Source organism: Neomonachus schauinslandi, chromosome 4 (genome assembly GCF_002201575.2).
Source record: "Neomonachus schauinslandi chromosome 4, ASM220157v2, whole genome shotgun sequence".
Lineage (NCBI taxonomy): Eukaryota > Metazoa > Chordata > Mammalia > Carnivora > Phocidae > Neomonachus > Neomonachus schauinslandi.
In genome coordinates, this window is record NC_058406.1 from 122,317,090 (window position 1) to 122,338,158 (window position 21,069).

Sequence of the window (21,069 nt, forward strand, 5' to 3'; positions counted from 1 at the left end):
TTTCCAGTTTTTAAAACTATTATAATACTTTTTTTTTTTAAGATTTTATTTATTTATTTGACAGAGAGAGACACACAGCGAGAGAGGGAACACAAGCAGAGGGAGTGGGAGAGGGAGAAGCAGGCTTCCCGCGGAGCAGGGAGCCCCATGCGGGGCTCGATCCCAGGACGCTGGGATCATGACCTGAGCCAAAGGCAGACGCTTAACGACTGAGCCACCCAGGTGCCCCTAAACTATTATAATACTTAAGAGGACAGCTTTTCTATTCAGATTTTTGTCAGTGTCAGATTTTTTTCTGTGGGGCAAATTTCTAGAGGTGAAATTGCTAGTTTGTACATAGTGCCAGGATGCCTGTCAGAAATACTGGGCCATGCCTGTACTAATACTGGGTTGTCCCCCCGCTTTTTCTTAAATATAGTTTCTTTTTTTTTTTTTTAAGATTTTATTTATTTATTAGAGCGAGAGAGAGCACAAGCAGGGGGAGTGGCAGGCAGAGGGGGAAGCAGGCTCCCCACTGAGCAAGGAGTCTGATGTGGGGCTCAGTCCCAGGACCCTGGGATCATGACCTGAGCTAAAGGCAGACTCTTAACCAACTGAGCCACCCAGGTGCCCCTGACCCCCCCCCTTTTTAAAAAAGATTTTATTTGACAGAGAAAGAGCAGAAGCAGGGGGAGTGGCAGGCTTCCTGCTGAGCACAGAGCCCAACATGGGGCTGGATCTCAGGACCCTGGGATCATGACCTGAGCTGAAGGCATATGCTTAACCGACTGAGCCACCCAGGTGCCCCATCCCCCCCCTTTTTTAAATTTATTTTTATTTATTTTAGAGAGAAAGCACGTGCGAGGGGAGGGGTAGATAGGGAGAAAGAGAGAATCTCAAGCGGATTTCTTTCTGAGCATGGAGCTTGGCCTGGTGTTCAGTCTCAGGACCCTGAGATCATGACCTGAGCCTAAATTGAGAGGCACTTAACCAACTGAGCCACCCAGGTGCCCTGGATTGTCCCCTTTATCTTTGCCAAGTTGAGAGGGAAAAAGAGATGACAGTTTTATTAACATTTATTTGATTACTGGTGAGATCATTAAACATTTTTTCATGTTTATTGTCCATTTGTATTTCCACATAAAATGCCTGCTTATGTCTTTTTCTGTTTTTCTCTTGGGCTTCTGATCTTTTACTTCTTGATTTACAAGCACTTTATATTCATTAGGGATAGTAATCATTTGTTACATAAAAGTTGCAGATTGGTTTCTTAATTACTTAAATGCTGCAGAATGGATAATAAAATGAAATATTTGTGTCAGCTGGAAGAATACTCAGGGCTCTAGTTTCAGGGACCAGCATGTGTCACTTCTGAAACAATCCCTTAATTTATGATCCTGCAGTGCTAGCCAATCTGCAACTCATTATTAAAAATAAATTGTATAAACATTTGTTACCATTTACCAGATTAGTTTATACAACTGGTTTTAATTTTTCATTAATTTTTACAACTGGTGAGTTAGTGGTGGATTAAAATGTGAACTTAAATAGGAAAGTTAAATTAAGTCTCTATGACTAAAAAAATGCATCGTGATACATTCTTTAATATATACATATATTAATATGTAAAACACTACAAGATTATTTTTTAACCTGCAAGAAATTTGATTAGTGACTTTTTGAAATGGAATTCTTATATGCTAGTAAGTATTGATTTTATATATAATGTGTACTGGCAATGTAGTAGGTGCTTTCCTAGAGAAATGATTTTGGGTGGAACTGGAATCAACTTTTATTTTAGGCAAGATATCTCTTTATCCCAATCTTTTTGGGCTCCGGTAGGGAGTGCTACCTATGGTTAAGTTTTTAAAGTGAATTGGGAAAAATGTCCTGAAATAATAAGCAATGGTTACATAGACATTATTGTTTGGGCCAAAGTTAAATTATTTTTTTAAAAGTTAGTTGACTTAAACTATTATCTATTTGGCCACTATTTCTATGTTTTTGTTTTTGTTTTTTTTTAAGATTTTATTTTTAAGTAATGACTATACCCACTATGGGGCTGGAACCTACGACCCCGAGATCAAGAGTCACATACTCTACTGACAGATCCAGCCAGGCACCCCTCTGTGCTTTGTTTTATTTTTTTAAAAACGGAATCACACACACATAAAAATGGAATCACGTATATATATGTTAGGTTGCAACTTTTTTCATGTATCTTACTGTGAAAACTTTTTTTTTTTAAGATTTCATTTCTGTATTTGAGAGAGAGCACAAGCAGGGAGCGGGCAGAGAACATTCCCCACTGGGCAGGGCGCCCGATGCGGGGCTCCATCCCAGGACCCTGGGATCATGACCTGGACCAAAGGCTCAACCAACTGAGCCACCCAGGCGCCCCAAAACTTTTTGTGTATAACTTTTTGTTTTTATGCCATAAACTTAGAATGGATATATTGAATTTGTTTTAACTATTTTTCTATTGATGGACATTTAGTTTGCTTCTGAATTTTCTCTTTTTACACTAATGCTCAGTAAATACCTTTCAGCTTTTAAAAAATCTTTATTTTATCCCAGGACCTGAGCCGAAGACGCCTAGACTGAGCCACCAAAAAAAAAAAATCTTTATTTTACAAAGGTGTAATTTACTACGTTTTGCCACTAAGGAAATTTTTTTATACACATAATATGTAGGGGACGGTAATTATTACACAACTTACCAAAATTACCTTTATAGTGAATTTTCATCACTTTGGTGGGCCCAAGGACAGCACTTTTAGTGATAAATATTATTGAGTTCCAAGTAGTGTGTGTGTGTGTTTCTACTTATGTTCAGGATCACTTAAGATATTTGAACAGTCTTGGGCGCCTGGGTGGCTCAGTTGGTTAAGCGACTGCCTTCGGCTCGGGTCATGATCCTGGAGTCCCTGGATCGAGTCCCGCATCGGGCTCCCTGCTCGGCGGGGAGCCTGCTTCTCCCTCTGACCCTCCCCCCTCTCATGTGCTCTCTGTCTCTCTCATTCTCTCTCTCTCAAATAAATGAATGGAATCTTTAAAAAAAAAAAAAAAAAAAAAAGATATTTGAACAGTCTTTTCAAAAGATTGTTTTAAAATTGATACCACAGTACTTAGTTCATTTGCATGGGAATGCTTAAAATAAAAATACTTCAAGAAGAATATATTTAATATGTCATTCATTGTAGGGTTACATTTCAGAGATCCTCACATGAAAATGGTATACTCTTAGTTCAAATGGAAATACAAGACTACCTCTGACCTCTTGTGTATCACTCTGAGAGAGGTGACCTCTAAAAATGTTACAGAAAATGTCTGTCAGAAATTTCATATGTAAAACCCATTTACTTGAAAGAATTTTCGTCATGTTTTAATTAGTTTGTGTTATTAGACTTTTTAATATAAGGGTTTTTTTGGTGGTTAAGAGATACAGTATAGGTCATGAGATTTATTCATTTGTGGACTGAAAAAAGTGAGACTTATTATATGTTAGATTTTGTGCTAGGTGCTGGGAATATAGCCCTGTACTTAATTTTGCATGAACATTATAGAATATTAATTCTAAATAATTGCCAATAAATTGTACCAATGGGTCAGATACTATATATCATTGTCTTATAATGTGGTAAAGTGGTCTGACTTAAAGTCTCAACCAGACTGAAGTATACCCGTGGTCACTAGATTTGAATTTTAAGGTTTTTTTTGTTTTTTGTTTTAAAGTTTTCTGTCTTTTTTTTTTTTAAAGATTTCATTTATTTATTTGAGAGAGAGACACACAGAGAGGGAACACAAGCAGGGGGAGTGGGAGAGGGAGAAGCAGGCTTCCCGCCGAGCAGGGAGCCCGATGTGGGGCTCGATTCCAGGACCCCGGGATCATGACCTGAGCCGAAGGCAGATGCTTAATGACTGAGCCACCCAGGCGCCCCGAATTTTAAGTTTTAATTTTCAGAAAGTGGGGCAGGGTGTTGACATAGGATTGACAACTTTTCATTGTTACATGTAAAGACATTTTTAAAACATCACGTAACATCCATCTACTGTCCCCATATCCTAAAAGAAAAGTACTTTTACATCAAAATGTAAGACAGATATATTCTCAAAATAAAGGACAGGGACTTTAAATTGAATAGGTTTTTGTTTTTTATTTCATGGTCCTTATTTTTCTTTTGCATTGTTGTTTGGCACTAGAATGTAGATTGTCATTTGGGATGCATTGGTAGGTTTATCTAATCTTTTAGTATTCTGAGAACAGGAAACCTTACTCTAATAAATTAGTCAAGTGAATAAGAATATTCTATTAATCCTTTTAGACGCCCTCCACTCCCACTATAAAATGGTCATCCTCTTCTCTCCTATTGTAAAGATAATTAAATGGCCATTTCCTTGAATAGTTCCCAAAGACCTTATAAAAATAAGCTCCAGGGTACTGTTGTGGCTTTTAAAGTTTTTGGCATTTTATTTTATATTTTTATTTTTTATTTTTTTAAAGATTTTATTTACTTGACAGAGAGAAAGAAAGAACACAAGCAAGGTGGAGCAGCAGAGGGAGAGAGAGAAGCAGGCTCCCTGCTGAGCAGAGAGCCCGATGTGGGGCTTGATGTGGGGCTCGATCTCAGTACCCTGGGATCATGACCTGACCCGAAGGCAGACACTTAACTGCCTGAGCCACCCAGGCGCCCCAGTTTTTGGCATTTTAAATTTAATGACAACTTTGTTATTACTGCTAACAGGGCTACTGTGAAACTATTTACTGCTCATAAGCTATTTTTATTAGAACTATCCCAAAAACATATGCTGCATTTGTTGAAAGCAATGTTATTTTGTGTCATCTTTGATTTGATTACTGTAAATGTTAATTGGTCTAACTCTATACACTATTGTATATTTTCATAGTATTTGTGGAGGGAAGAGAAAGTTTGTTTTCAGGGCTTATCTATTTTCATTTAGTCTTTATTTTCTCTTCGGCCCTGTCAACTACCTGTTTCCCCTCCCCAAAATAATTTGCTATTTCTTATAGTCTGCGTCAAAGTAGAGTAGACCACAAGCTTACACCATCATCATAAAATTCTTTTTTTTCTTTTTTTAAAAGATTTTTATTTATTTGACAGAAAGAAAGACAGACAGAGAGGGAACACAAGCAGGGGGAGTGGGCAGAGGGAGGAGCAGGCTTCCCGCTGAGCAGGGAGCCCAATGCGGGGCTCGATCCCAGGACGCTGGGATCATGACCTGAGCCGAAGGCAGACGCTTAACGACTGAGCCACCCAGGCGCCCCCACCATCATAAAATTCTTGAAGTTAAATTATATATGTATTCGTACAGAACCTAGAAAACAAAATGCAATCTGATTCTTAGCCATCTTTTTTTAAGCCTTTTTTATTTTGAAGTATAACACATAAAAAATGTAACAAACATGGATGTATAACTCAGTAAGTTATCACAAACCAAACATCCATGTAATCACCACCCACATTAAGAAATAGAAAGTTGTTTGCACTCTAGGAAGCTCCTTTATGCTCTCTTCCAAGTATTATTCGCTCCCATCCATAGGTAACCACCATTGTAACTTCTTGCACTATAGCTTTGTTTTGCCTTTTATTCTTTTCTCTTTTTTTTTTATGATTTTATTTTTAAGTAATCTCTATACCCAACATGGGGCTTGAACTTACAACCCCAAGATCAAGAGTCACATCCTTTGACTGACTGAGCCAGCCAGGTGCCCCCCTTCTATTATTTTCTTAATGCCTCTGTGATCTGTAGTGTTGTCCCCTATTTCATTCCTAATACTGGTTATAAGTGTCTTCTCTTTTTCCTCAGTAAATCTCATTAGAGGTCAGTCCTTTTTGTTTCTTTTCAAGGAAACATCTCTTGGCCTGGCTATACTTCTCTGTGTTGAGAGTTCTCTGATGCTTTCAAATAGATGATTTTCATATTTTGTCGTTTGACCTCATGGGAGGATAGTTTGTTTGAAATTATGTGGTTCATTTATAAATAAATTCTTCTCAGATATCTGTTTACAATTGAGATAGTGTCGAAAAGGCACTGGCTTAGGGCTTAGATGCCCTTCATTTAGTATTCTAATATTAATTTAGCAACTGTTATATTCCAAATACTGTGCTAAGGGCTGGGGTCACTGTGATGAATAAGAGTTTTGCTCTTAAGATTTAGTGCTGTGGAGAAGATAAGCAGTTTAGGTACATTGTTGTAATGTGCAGTTTAGGAGAATATATACAGGAGGGCCTTAATCCTGGATGATCAGGAAAAACCTCTTGGAGGAAGTAATAGCTAAGCTGAAATAAAGGATGCATAAGAGCTAGCTTGATATAGAGGTGCTGTAGAGAGGTAGAATACTGGATAAAAGAAAAGTCCAGAGAACCTGTTTAATTTCTAGAATTGTCTGTATGACTGGATTAAAGAGTAGAGTGTGAAAGATACAGAGGTTAGGAAAGTACAGAGACCAGATCATAAAGGACTTATTTTGGTACTGAGAATGGATAGAAAGGGGAGAGCAAAATTTGTGGGGGGTGATTATGATAGTACAGGCTTAGAATAGCTGTAATGGATTGGAATAGAATAGCAGTGGAAATGGAATCTGATATATTTTGGAGGAAACATAGGCTCAATTGTAGAGAATGAAAGAGAAAGAAGGAATAACTGACAATATGGGTGCCATTTTCTGAGGTAGGGAACACATGAGCAGCAGATTTAGGAGGAAAATTAGGGACTTGGGTTCTGGATTTCTTTGGCTTGAGAGCAGATGGGAGAAACCAGAAGTTGGCATGTGACTGAAGTTGACATGGGACAAGAAAGAGAATTTATGTATGCAGAGTGGAGCTGATATAATGACACCTGTGAGTTGAGGGGGTATAATCCTGAGCACTTAGTTGGAAGGAGGGACAGGAGAGAATGGGGGACAGAATAGGTGTGTAGGTAAGTGTATGGCATGTGGAGTGGCAGGATCTTGAGGGAGTTCCTGTCAGATGACTTCTCTGTTATTTGAAGTAGTATGCTTGGTCATCTGCTGCGAAATGATGGAGGAAGGGTTGGAGAGATTTGGGTAGCATGGAGAATGCTTGAAAAAGCTTCTTGGAGAATGGAAGAGGGGCAAGAGTAAGAAAGTATTTTCCTAGGATGCAAGATAGCAGTGAGGGCCCATTTGAGATCAGAGGTAGAATATTTGTAGCAGCATCAAAATATGAGGCTTAATTTTTCTACAGCCCAATTCTAGAACATGTAGCCTGCTGGATTAATCAAGTTCTGGCTTGTAGAAGAAATAGAACTGTAGAACAAGGGGTTGAAAGTACTGACAAAAGAGTGGTTCCGGTGATTTTTGGCTGCATGGGGTAGAAGAAAGTGAAGGTAAGAAGGGATTGATTAGGTTGATGAAAATTGCAGGCGAGAAGAGACCTAAGGGCTCAATACGGACAAAGTAGGGCAGAGGAGTATGTGAGGGAAAGCTAGAAGGTGAGGTATTTGGGGTTTTTTTTTTAACTTCTAGAATTTGTTTTTAAATGAAAAGCAAACTATACGAAGAAAAGTTCACTTCTACCCTCTCTTGCCAGTTTTAAGAGTTTGATGTGTATCTTTCTGTAAATAAAAAACTTGAGGATTTTTGTTTTTTACAGAAATGAAATCATAATTAACATATTCTTCCTGTATCATGTATATGCTGTCAAGTCATTACATAGACTATAACTTTTTAAAAAATTTGAGAATAGTTGACACACAATGTTACATTAATTTCAGGTATACGACGAAATGATTCAACAACTTTATACATTGTGCTGTGCTCACCACAGGTGTAATTACCATCTGGTCTGTCACTTAATAGAAGCATAATATTTTCTTTTTTTTTTTTTTTTTAAGATTTTATTTATTTGACAGAGAGAGACAGCAAGAGAGGGAACACAAGCAGGGGAGTGGGAGAGGGAGAAGCAGGCTTCCCCGCTAAGCAGAGAGCCCGACATGGGGCTTCATCCCAGGACCCTGGGATCATGACTTGAGCTGAAGGCAGATGCTTAACAACTGAGCCACCCAGGCACCTCGATGCATAATATTTCCTAATAGTAATTAACAGTTTTATTGACAGACATTTAAAGTTGATCCCAATTTTGTGAGTAGAAAAAGTAGACAATATCTTTATACATGTATTTTTATGTATAATCTTTTATTTCTGTGAGAGAAATTCCTCAAAGTTGCATAACTTGGTCAAAGGCTATGCGTGTTTTTAAAGCTTTTATTTTTTTTTATTTTATTTTATTTTTTTTTAAATATTTTTTTTTAAGATTTTATTTATTTATATGATAGAGAGAGACAGCGAGAACAGGAACACAAGCAGGGGGAGTGGGAGAGGGAGAAGCAGGCTTCCTGCTGAGCAGGGAGCCCGATGTGGGACTCGATCCCAGGACCCTGGGATCATGACCTGAGCTGAAGGCAGCTGCTTAACGACTGAGCCACCCAGGCGCCCCAAGCTTTTATTTGAAGCATAACTTACAGTAAGAAAAGTATGTAAAGGTACATCTTGATAAGTTTCTATTGGAAGGTGAAGGGAAGGACTGTAAAGTATCCTCCAAACTGAGAAGGCACTTAGGACTGAAAAACACAGAAGGCAACTCCATACAGTTTACACAGGGTTTTATTCAGGGTAACTTACTGACAGGATCGGTTGGACGACAATCTGGACATCTGTGCAGCTATTCTCTGAAAAGTCAGATCTTAGTCCAGATGTTATAGAATGAACGTACACGCAGGAGGGTATTATAGTGAGATCAGAAGGCTTACACGCACTTCATTGACAGCTAACCTTGCGGTGCCATCAGTGCTTCAGGAGAAGGAAATATTATCTCTAACAGACTCATGGGGGGCCAAAGCAAGCCTCCTTGGCGGGTATTTCTAAGGTATGTATATTAATCTCCAAGGGGCCAGGAACACGTAACTGCAAGACAGGTTATTGAGCAAGTGGACATGAACAAGATGGAGGGCTAAAGATTGAGTCAAAATTGTCAACTCTTCTGCAGTTTCATAGAATAAACACACCTAAGTATCTCTCTATGTTAGAGTATTGCCAGCATCCTCAGAAATCCTTCTCAGGCCTCCTACCAGTCAGTACCCCTATCTCCAACAGTATAACAAAACAAAACTTGGAAAAAAAAATCCCTAATCTATGGTTAGCTTACTTTTAATTTTACCCATTTTGGATCTTTATATGAATGGACTTACACAGTACTGTGTTGGATGCATCATTTCTGTGAATCATCTAGCACGGTAAATATGAAATATTTATGATTTACTAGTGCTAATGGGGCCAAAACACGGAATTCAATTTAGGGAAGGATGTGGAATAGAGAAGACGACTTTGTTAGAGTCATAGCTACATGATAGGGAATGACTTAAGTGTCCTTGAGTCAACCCTTATAAGCAGCAGAGGATGGTAGGTAAAGCTATGCTTCCAAAGGAAAGGGTTTTTTGTGTTTTTTTTTTTTTTATTCATTTGAGACAGACAGAGAGAGAGAGAGAGATAGAGTAGGAGCAGTGGGGAGAGGGAGAAGCAGACTCCCCGCTGAGCAGGGAGCCCAATGCGGGGCTCGATCCCAGGACCCAGAGATCATGACCTGAGCCGAAGGCAGACGCTTAACGACTGAGCCACCCAGGCGCCCCAGGAAAGGGTTTTTTTTTTTAAAATGAGGGATTAATTTGTGTACAGCAAAATTCACTGTTTGGCAAACATTTCTTCGATGATCATAGTCATGACACCACCACCACAACAGTTCCCAAAACTTCCCTTGTGCTCCTTTGTTAATTAACTTTTCCTTCCACCTTAGCCCCTGGTGACCACTGATCTGTTTTTTTTTTTTTGTCCCTTTAGTTTTGCCTTTGAGAAAGAGTTTTTAAAAGAGGTTAGAGAAGTGACTGATTGGAACAGCTTTGATAGAAAGTGTGAGAGAATAAGCAAGCAGGAACCCTTTGAGAAGGCTTTGAGGCAGCATTGTAAAGGGAGAGCCCAGTTTCAGTTCAGGAAGGGAGGGGACATTTAACCTTTAAGGAAGGTTTTAGAGAGCACAGTGGAGAAGCTTGGAGGAGAGGTTGGCAGTAGGAGGCTACCACCTGACTGTGTGACCTCTTTTCTGTGTTTTTCTGTTTAATAAGGACCATTTCCTTTCTTGAAAGTTCCTTTTTTTTTCTTTGATGATCATTATTTTTCTGCTACCCTTTGGTCTTTTTCCCCAGGGGCTTTTTTTTTTTTTTTCCTGCTAGTTCCTCAAGTATTTCCTGAAGTTTCTATCCTGGCTTCTTAGTCATTCACTCTTAGATTTCATCTCCTTTATCTAAGCCTGTGCTCTCCAATCTTTGGGTCAGATTGCAAAACATCTCTTCCTGGCAGAAATAATTTTATATTTATATATTATACATTTTTTTAGAGAGAGTGTGAGCGTGAGCGGCGGGGGGGGAGGGCAGAGGGAGAGAGAGAATCCCAAGCAGGTTCCACACCCAACAAGAACCCCTATGCAGGACTCGATCTCACAACCCTTAGATCATGACCTGAGCCGAAATCAAGAGTCTGACGCCCAACCGACTGAGCCACTCAGGCACCCTGCTGTCAAAAATAATTTTAAAATATTTTTTAAAAAGCTGTCCATTTAAAAAATAAGCAAAAGGCACTTTGGAGAAGATACCCAAATGCTCCCCCCCCCCCAATATGTAAAGAACCCACTAGAATGGCTAAAATTTAAAAGACTGACAACACCTAGTATTGACAGAGATTGTAGAACAACTGGATCTCTTTCATTGACTTGCTTACAAGAGTGTAATTGGTACAAAAGCTTCAGAAAGATGTTAGTTTCTATTAAAGATGTAGCTATATATCTATCTGTACAGATCTTCCTGGGCTGATGATAGAGCTACGTCCCAATAAACTCATTGTAAATTGAAGATACTGTAAGTCTAAAATTCCTTTAATACACTTAATTTACTGAACATCTTAGCCTAGCCTATCTTAAATGTGCTCAGAACACATTAGCCTACAGTTGGCAAGATCATCTAACACAAAGCCTATTTTATAGTAAAGTGTTGAATCTACTATAACGTGTTGAATTCTGTTCTAGAAGTGAAAAACAGAATGGCTGTATGGGTACAGAATGGTTATAAGTATCAGTTGTTTACCCTCGTGATCACGTGGCTGACCGGAAGCTGCAGTCACTGATGCTGCCGAGCATCACGTGCGAGTAGCTACCACATATCACAAGCCTAGGAAAAGATCAAAATTCAAAATTTGAAGTATGGTTTCTACTGAATGTGTATTTGCTTTCACACCATTGTAAAGTCAAAAAATCGTAAGTTGAGCCATTTGTAAGTTGGGAACTGTCTATATCGTGTAATCTAGCAGTTTTACTCCTGGGCATATACTCAAGAGAAATGAGTTGTTATGTGTACATTACTATGCTATGTACAAGAATTATTTTAGCAATTTTATTTGTAATAGATAAAAGATGGAAACAACCTAAATGTTCATGAACAGTAAATTGGGTAAGTAAATTGTGGTATAGTAATACGGTGAATTACTACTACACAGCAACGATAAAGAACTATGATTTACAAACGGTGTGGATTAATTTCAGACATTGTTAAGTGAAAGAAGTCAAACACAAAAGAGTATATACAGTGGGCAAAACTAATAAATGCTTGTAAAAGTTAGAATAGTAGTTCGATAGGGAGACTTTGGGGTTTTGGAAATGTTTTATGTCTTGATTTGGGTGGTGGTTACCCAGGTCTATACATATATAAAATTCATCAAGCTGAACAGGTAAAATTGATACACATTTCTGGGTAAGTTACATCACAGTTTTAAAAAAAGTGATAGGTTTTCAAATCCTACGTAAAACCATCCTTTTTTCCCCCGACTAGTTTTTTTGTCCATCATTTCCAGCTTTGACATTATTTTTGGACCTTTGCTATTTTTCTTCCCGTTAACTCTCAGAGTATACATTCTTACAAGCAATAATAGATGTTGGTAACACTATAGTATATCTGTCTGTCTCACCGAAGTTCTAGTCATGACCATTTCACAGTTATCAGTAAATTATATATTCCTGCCAGTGCTTGGAATTGTACATACTTTGATCTGTCATTGGGACTTGGCTCTTTTCAGCTCATGTTTCACCCAGTGTCTGATGTATTTGTGGCACCCTTTATCTCCCCGTTCCCCAGTTGTACATGAAGTTCTTAAAGTGTAGACCATAGAGTGTTCCTGGTCCTTAATGGGATGAACTTGCATCAGAATGTGAATCAAATATATTACTAAGTATACTGTTTTTGTTTAGCAGTTTTGTTTGTTTTTAATCAAGACTGCCTTGATGAGGAAGCAGCACATTGGCAGTTTTGTTCAAACTCCTTGTTTCATTGGAGACCAACACTTCCAGTAAACTGGGTTATGCTGTATGATGAGTTAATAGTTTAATTCTATCAGATGTGTAGTATGTTGGTGGGGAAGGACGTTAGAGGCAGGGGTTATAGTGCCAATACTGTGGAAGAACTTTTGTCTTTTTTGATCTTCTAGCTTCTAAATTGCTGTACCATATTTCTGGGATTCCTTTATGATTTTTGGCAGGAGGCAGAATCTGCTTGTAACTATAGGCAGGTAGATTTGGCCAAGCAAATGCCACCAGTATGGACAGCAACTTAGGAGCCGGTGAGGCAGAGAAGTGGGAACTGGCAGACTCTTGGGTCAGGGGTGGCATAGCAGTTGCCGTGGTGTCTTCCCAGGACCAGTTCTGCCCCAGTCCTAAATGTCTTTCCTTAGCCTATACATCAGGTTCTTTTAAGATTGTTACCTAGATATCTTTTCATAAAAACATTCTCTACTTAAATTAGCCACAGTGGGTTTTTATTGCTTCCAACTAAAACCCTGGCTGGAAAAAAATAGTTAAAAAAATACTGTACTGTTAGTTTATTCAAAACTGATCACAGGCAAAATTGTTTTCTCTTAAGTACCCACAAAGTTTTAAAATGTTTTAGACTATGTGAGACATGTTGCAGACAGTAAAGATTCTAAATAACAATTATTTCATTTTAGTATTTGCATTTTAAAATTCTAGTGTGCTTATTGGACCATGTGCTACTATGTATGCCTGAAGTACTTGAAATGCAAATTTGGAGACACTTTGCCATCTAAATGCTTGGCTGGATTAAGCGCCTAATTAGGATGGTTTTTCAACAGGTTGGAGTAAGCATGCAATCGGTGAGTGCTCCAAATTAATTTTTTAAGTCCAGACATGTATGTTTTAAGAATTTTTTCTGAGAAAGTGAAATGAATCTATACATGACCAACATTTTAAATTCAATATGTTTATTTAAGTCACAGAAGTGAATCTTTACCTAGCATCCTAAGTATGGGAGTAACATTTTGGGTTACATTGAAAATGTACCAGTATTCATGTGACTGTTAAAAGCAATGCATTTGTTAGTAGTGAGGAAAGAGAAATGTATATAGAAATCATTGGATAAAATATGTTTGACTAACACTTGACAACTCTGAATGTTGTAGAACTTATTGAATGCTGTTATAACGTGGTTTATCACACAACTTTTTAAGGTAAAAGGTGAGTCATGTTTTCTGAAAATATAACAACTATGGATATAAAGAAAAAATTGGTATAATAGTCTATGCCAAAGATGTTCTGATCTTGCCATTATTTGAAGTATTTTCTACTGATAACATAATTTTCTTAAAGATCCAGTGTAAAGTTATTAAGAGCAGTAGTTGTGCCAGGCATGTTTTGTGGAATATTTGTTTTTCATTTTCACATTCAATATTTTGCATTAGTAATGTGGAATTCAATTTTATTAAAGATACAGCAGGTTACATAATTTGAATATGGGTGTATATGTATATATACATGTATTTTTTCTGAATATGGGTATACTTTTTAATGTACTATTTTACGCTTGTTTTTATTTTGTGTCTTTTCATGTCTTGTTAAGAGAAAGTCAAACTTTGAATCTCCCAACCCCCCAGAGTTACATCTATTTTCCTTGGAGATAAAAAGCAAAGAACCAAATAAAATTACCTTTTTTTAATAGCTGCATAATTTTGAGATTATTAGCTTGAGGATAAGCAATAGGAAAATGGTTTCTGAAGTTAATAGTATTTTCATCTTTTTCAATTACATTTTCCTATGTTTTGAACTTCACTTAGTGCGTCTTATACCACCTTTCTCATTTGTTATTTACCATCATTTGGCTACAAAGAGTAGATTACCATTTTAGTGCTGACAGTAAAATAATTTCTGTTGCTTCCAGAAAAATGGGAAGCTTTTATTTATAATTCCCAAAATGTCAAGCTTTCCAATTTACGATTCTTACTTCTTTCCAATTTTAGTAAGAAATATAGTTTAAGAAAGGGGTACCTGGCTGGCTCAGTCAGAAGAGCATGCAACTCTTGATCTCAGGGTCATGAGTTTGAGACCCAGGTTGGGCATAGAGATTACTTTAAAAAAACATCAAAATTGAAAAAGGGGCACATGGGTGGCTCAGTCGTTAAGCGTCTGCCTTCGGCTCAGGTCATGATCCCAGGGTCCTGGGATTGAGCCCGGCATCGGGCTCCCTGGGTGGGAAGCCTGTTTCTCCCTCTCCCACTCCCTCTGCTTGTGTTCCCTTACTGTCTCTCTCTCTGTCAAATAAATAAATAAAATCTTTAAAAAAAAAGTATAATTTATTGAAAAGATTGTAGATCCTGGATTCAAACAACTCTGGGTCTGAAATTGGTCTTTGCCAGTTACTTTCTTCATCCACAAATTATAGATAAGAAGAACTACTGCAGAGTTAGCCTGTGGATTAAATGGCTGTGAAACACCTAGTACAGTGGCTTGTATGTAGTATAGCTACATTCAATAATGGTTAATTTTCTATGGTTTTGCTCTGTCATTCCTACCCCATCCCCACCCCAAGTCAGGCGAATGTGACTAATACTGATTGAGACTGAAGTGCAGAAGTTTGTTTCAGGAACAGATAACACACTTTATTTAGCTTGTTCATTTAAGTAGGTTTGTTCATTTTGAGTGGTAAAATGCATGCCTTTTATCAAAAAATGGACCAGGTAACGGAGCATTAACTTACTCCCTATATTGTAATCACAATTAAGGCCCTTCCTATTAGTAGCAACTGAAAAAGATTTTTTGTTTTTTTTTTTATGTAACATAATTATCAACTTTTTTTTTTTTCCTTTTCAAAGATTTTATTTATTTGACAGCACAAGCAGGGGGAGAAGCAGGCAGAGGGAGAGGGAGAAGCAGGCTCCCCACTGAGCAGGGAGCCAGATGCAGGGCTCTATCCCATATCCCAAGACCCTGAGATCATGATCTGAGCCGAAGGCAGACACTTAACCCGCCTGAGTCACCCAGGCACCCTCATATAATCATCAACTTTAATCAGTTAACTGAAAATCTATATAGAAATAAATTTTCTTTTAACATAAAGCAATTTGATACTTTGGAATTATTTAGTTTCTAAGATCTCTTAGTGTGCTGCCTAAGTGTAAAAAGGTATAGTCTAGCAAGATTTTACTTTTTGGTCATCTGAAAATAAAACTTCTTCGCTCCCTTTCAGTAATAAATACATATTTTCCCATTTTTTGATAATGAACTTGATACTATGTTTGAAAGTATTCCAAGTAGAAACTGCCTTCATCCTTTGCATGTTTTATCTGCTTAAAAAGAAAAAGTGCAGCTTTAAGATTAGGGTTTTGTTTTTGCCATTAGAGCAACTATTGATGATTAGCTCTTTGTATTTTACTGTACACATCAGCACCACTGTAATAGCTATCACTGATTGGTTTACTGTATCCAGTTCTTTTGCCTAAATTATGTATGTTCAGTAAAACAACACTTTGTTTTATGGGTAGAACCACGGTCAGAGTAAATATCTAATTTGTATTAGTAATGTATTTCCAGTAATACTTAAGAATTGTAACTTTGTTTTCCTTTTGTGCTTTGGAGGCTAAGAGTTTAGAGTAAGGAAGAAGAGAACTGAGGGAAGTGTTGTCTTTAATTGGGGATTTTGAAATTGTTACAGAGTTTCGTCTTCCTGTCTCTACCCTCTCTCCCCAACACACACTTTGAATTTTCCCCTGGTTCCCTTGGAGTTAAGGATTTGTATTTTGTTGTGTCTTAGACTCCTTGAAATTTTGATTAATGGTATGGACTTCTAGAAAAATACGTATAAACACAGAATTTTGCATGTAATTTCAGGGATATGTGGACCCCAGAATGAAGACCCTTGCATTAGTATGAAATAGCTTATCTTGAGAAAAATATATTTATTTAGAATTAAATTTGTACTTTTTCCTGCTACACTGTACCTCTGAAATAGTAATTTAGATTAAACTGGTCTATAACAGATGAATTACCACATGAAACTTGAGTACAGTCATCATGATGAGACAGATGATAGCTTCAGATTCCAGGCTCACACTTCAACACTTCTACAATAGCATTTCACAATGTTAAAAAAGAACAAATTGCTTTCTTGTTGTCATCCTCCTCCTTGCTGTCATCACTTTCAAACACTGTTTCTAAATGTTATGGACTGTCATTACTAGACACAGACATGCAAACACACATGCACACATTCATTATTAGATTATTTGTCAGTAGTCATTATAAAGCAAAGCAGAGTTTTTGTTTAATAATAATAGTTACTTAATTATTTTCTAGTGGAATTGAATTCTTATTAACGAAGTCCAGTTGTCTAGAAGTGAGTTTTCTCCCTTCCCTCTCTCTAACATCTGAAAAAATATTAATAACAGTTTATCTTTAGAGGAAGTCTTTCCTTCTCCTGTATACTGACAAGACAACAGTTCAGCCACCAGTTAGGGTAGGAGATACACTTGGGCCTTACCGTCTCCCAGTGCACAAATGGTGACTTTTCAGTGCCATCTGTTCATTATTTCTTCACAGCCATTTACAATTTCTCTCACTCCATGAGGGCTGAATAGAAAAAATAAACTAGGACCTAGTTTTAGAGTTCCTGGAAGTTAGCTGCTCTTTACCTTCTCTTTTTCCTATAGTCAGGTAAAAGTTATGACGCTTTTAAATATTCCAGTCATTAGCTTACATAGACCTTTCCTCATATTTCTTGGTGCTAAGTGCTGTGCAATTCACAAGTAATAGAAAAACATTGTCAGTCTTCTGTGTATACTTGAAAAAAAAATCACATAAAGCAATCTGTTTTTACTTCCTTTAAAACTTTGTATAAGAAGCCTAAATAGTCTACTTAGTCCTTAAAAGTAAAAGCTGAATCTTTGGCCACCTTCTCTTGTAGAAGTCACCTGGTATTCTTTCCTTCTGATATTAAGCAGATGGGAAGATAATAGTTGAAACTTAGCCCTGAAGCATGCATAGCAAGGAATGCTAAAAGTTGGCAGAAACCTTAGTTCCTGACCTTGGCAAATCCTTTCCAAATTTTTCTTTGTGAATTTTTTATCCTCTTCATCTCCACTTAAGATCTTTGCATGCTGGAGGGATGGGAGATTCACTTTAGATTCTGTAACTGTCACGTTGTGATGCATTGTGTTCCACTACACATACATCATAGAGTTTTTTTTTTTTTAAATTTTTTTTTTTAAAGATTTTATTTATTTGCGAGAGAGAGAATGAGAGACAGAGAGCACATGAGAGGGGAGAGGGTCAGAGGGAGAAGCAGGCTCCTTGCTGAGCAGGGAGCCCGATGCGGGACTCGATCCAGGGACTCCAGGATCATGACCTGAGCCGAAGGCAGTTGCTTAACCAACTGAGCCACCCAGGTGCCCTACATCATAGAGTTTTGACTTGTGACTAAATATAAGATTCAAGAGGAGAAGGAATGGCATAGGTGCTATTGCCCTGTGGGTTTCTTTTTAAGAGGTTAAGACCTATGAACATGTATAAGGTAGAGTTTGCTTAAATACTGTGTTTTAGAATTACTTGCCCATATTCTTACTTTTTCTTGGCCTTTTATGTTGAATTTGTAAAACTGAGATGCTTCCCATTTTTGTCTAGTCAGATGTTTTTCTTCTCTTGGTCCTCATGTGTTATTAACATTAGTCGTGTGATAATGTTGTGATCATTGGTGTGAATGATTTGCATTCCTGAATTACAGGTAATTCTCTTCTAAGCTTCACAGTAGCTTTGCCTCTTAATATTCTTTGTTTAATATTCATATTTCAAAATCGATGTCTTCTTATCTTTCTACTGACCTATTTTCCACTCTGTACCATCTTTTTAATTTATATTTCCAAAGCAAGAGTTACAGTTTTTATTGGTTACAGTAGCCAGTGTAGGTTATAGTACTTTCTGAACTCTCCTAGGTAATAGTCATTGAAACTTTGAACTTATTAATGGTGAATTATATAAAAGCTGAAGGCATATACCAGAAGTATTATATACATACTCCCCTGATCCTCACTTTGAGCCCAACTGTTACCTCTAATTGGATTGGGTTGCTAAAATCTAAGAAGTCAGATTACTCCTATGCTCATTTTACAACTTGTGCATGCTTTTAGAATGGTTTAAATGTCTAATTTGGGTTATGTGTTGGAGCCACTGCTGTTTACAATAACATTTATCCCTTGTTCATACTGCATATGTTAGGGTAATTCCATTCTTTAAATTAGAATGGCCATGGAATGACTTTAAAAAGGGGTCAATGTCTGTTGGTCAGAATACATGCCAGCTGATTTGGTATTACTTATTTAGTTTTAGGATATAATTGAATATAAAATTTAATGTATTAAGTATAATGGTCATATCATTCTCATTCTTTTCTTTTTAAATTGCTTTTAATAGCATACCACCTCTCTGTCCAGGCTTTCAAGTGTAGCACTCAAAACAGATGGATAGTTTTTCTCTTTAAGGAAAAATCATATACTTGGGGAGAAGTTTCAAGGTACTTTATAATGATTTAACATTCTGCATGTGTGGTTTTTTTTTTTTGTTTGCTTTTTGCTTTGGGGGTTTGTTTTTGCGTAAAGCATAGCATAATGTCCTGTGTGTATTATGATTTCATCTGAGAAATTCTGCTCGTTAGGGTTACACAAGCCCATTCAGTACCTTTGTATAAATTAGGAAAAAGATACCTTTACCCTGGGACAAGGCCTTACAAGAAGATGCAGTGCAACTGGATTTTGGCCCCCACTTACCCTTAACCAGACATTCTTGTGTAGCAAACAAAGTGAAGCACCCTGAATGGTACAAATTCAGATTCTGAACTTTGTACTGATTTGGGTTTGTTTTGAAAAATGCATTATAACAAAAGTAGCTCAGAATTTTAAAAAAATTTGTGTGTATATAAAATTCTAAAACTAAAAATACAGCAGAGGAGGTAAAAATAGTGTTTCCTTTGCAGAATAGTATGAAAACCTAATGAAAAAGTGCTTTTTTACTCCAAGTGTATTATTTTATAATAATTCTTCTTCTGTGTTTTTTATATAATGCCTTATATTAAACTTTATTGTGTTATCATATTATGTATATCATAACCAGCTATACATATCCTTCAACTTCTAATTGAGAAATATTAGCTCATTTCCCATAACATGTAGAGCATTCTGATCCTGTAATTAATGTGTTAACATGTTGTGCAATTAATTGTCCAGTGCTTTGTAGTAACAAACTACAAACCTTTATAACTCCTGTAATTAAACTTTTGGTTTTTCCTACTTCCTCAGGTACTTTGGTCTGGGAAGCCATATGGTTCATCTCGAAGTATCGTAAGGAAAATTGGTACTAATTTATCTCTGATCCAGTGCCCAAGAGTTCAGTTTCAGGTACTGTATTTTATATATTTTGAAATTTTATATTAATATGTGCATTAGAAATACAAATAGGCAAGACAGCTTTAAAAGTATTTTTGAACCTTTCCCTCTATTGATGCTACTGTCAGTAAAAGACAATAAAACCATAGTAAAGTCTTTTCTAATTTTACTTCCTCTGTGAAGTGATTATTCAAGCTTTTTAAAGCTCTTTAAGACACTTATCCTTCTTAAGAATACATAGAATACATCTTTGTAGAAGCATATAATAAGCCAAGCAGTTGTTAATTCCCAGGTGACCTTGAACATGGCCTTATGTTACTTTAAGAAGCTTCAGGTACCACCATTGTTTTCTTCATTATACCTTCTCCTTTGGACAGCCATTCTGTTCCCCTAGTTTATTTTTAGATATCTCTGTGGTTGCCTCATAAGTTGCTTTCTCCATCCTTGGTTTAAAGCTTAGCATTACTTGTAGGAACCATTGCCTTGGCAGCGACAGGCAAGTGTCAAGACAAAGAAGTAATTGTGGTTCTCTGAATGAGAGGATAGTGAAACCCTGACTTGGGAATACTTTTAAATGCACAGGTCTTAAGATTCTCTTATAGCACCAAATCAGGAGCAACTCTATTCTTTGCTTGGAGATAAATTGTTATTTTCTGGATTTGGGCTTGTTCCTTATTGTTGTAATAGTGTTAGACATGTTTTTGTTTTTCAGTAATTCTCTATAACAGTAATACTGCAGAATCTTTCAGTTCAACATTTAAGAATGTAAAGTTCAGATATCTGTACCAATTTTAAATAATAGATTAGCCTGTGAAATGTGGAAGATGTATTTAACTCATAATTCAAAAGCTCAGTAGGGTCCCTGCAAGCTTATTTGATAATTATGTTTTACTCATAAATCAGCACTCCTGGTAGATAGAGGTAAAAATCTGTTCCTAAGTGGTAGGTATTAGCATTTGTTCAGGTTGATTAACAAGGTTGTCGTTACTGTGCTCATAATCCTGCTTGCAAATTGACTGGCAAAACCTTTGTGCGTCAGTCTAGAAAGTGACAGATGGAACTTTCCAAGAAGTAATTTTTTATCAAACTATAGGCTTTAAAAAAATAATGAAAATAAAGAAATCTGTGGTGGTAACTCAAGCACAATTTCTGAGAATTCAGTTCAGTTAGATACAAATTGCTGATTGTTTCATTTGCCAGCTTCCTTCAAATAACTACTGTGTTAACTAGGGCTTTTTAACTTTTTTTCTGATTGCTCAGTTCGATTAAAATTTTCTTTTTGTCTATTTAGTATC

The 21,069-nt window shown here is 37.0% G+C and overlaps 1 protein-coding gene across 1 annotated transcript in view; it reads left to right on the plus strand.

Moving 5' to 3' along the window:
- Positions 1 to 21,069, plus strand: part of MTFR1 (mitochondrial fission regulator 1) — a 66,406-nt gene that overhangs the window by 15,536 nt on the left and 29,801 nt on the right. Inside the window, exons 2-3 of the mRNA XM_021688159.1 lie at positions 13,083 to 13,225; positions 19,688 to 19,786. Of these exons, the coding sequence (XP_021543834.1) occupies positions 13,160 to 13,225; positions 19,688 to 19,786 (165 nt within the window). The 5' untranslated portion in view covers positions 13,083 to 13,159. The remainder of the gene's footprint in view (positions 1 to 13,082; positions 13,226 to 19,687; positions 19,787 to 21,069) is intronic.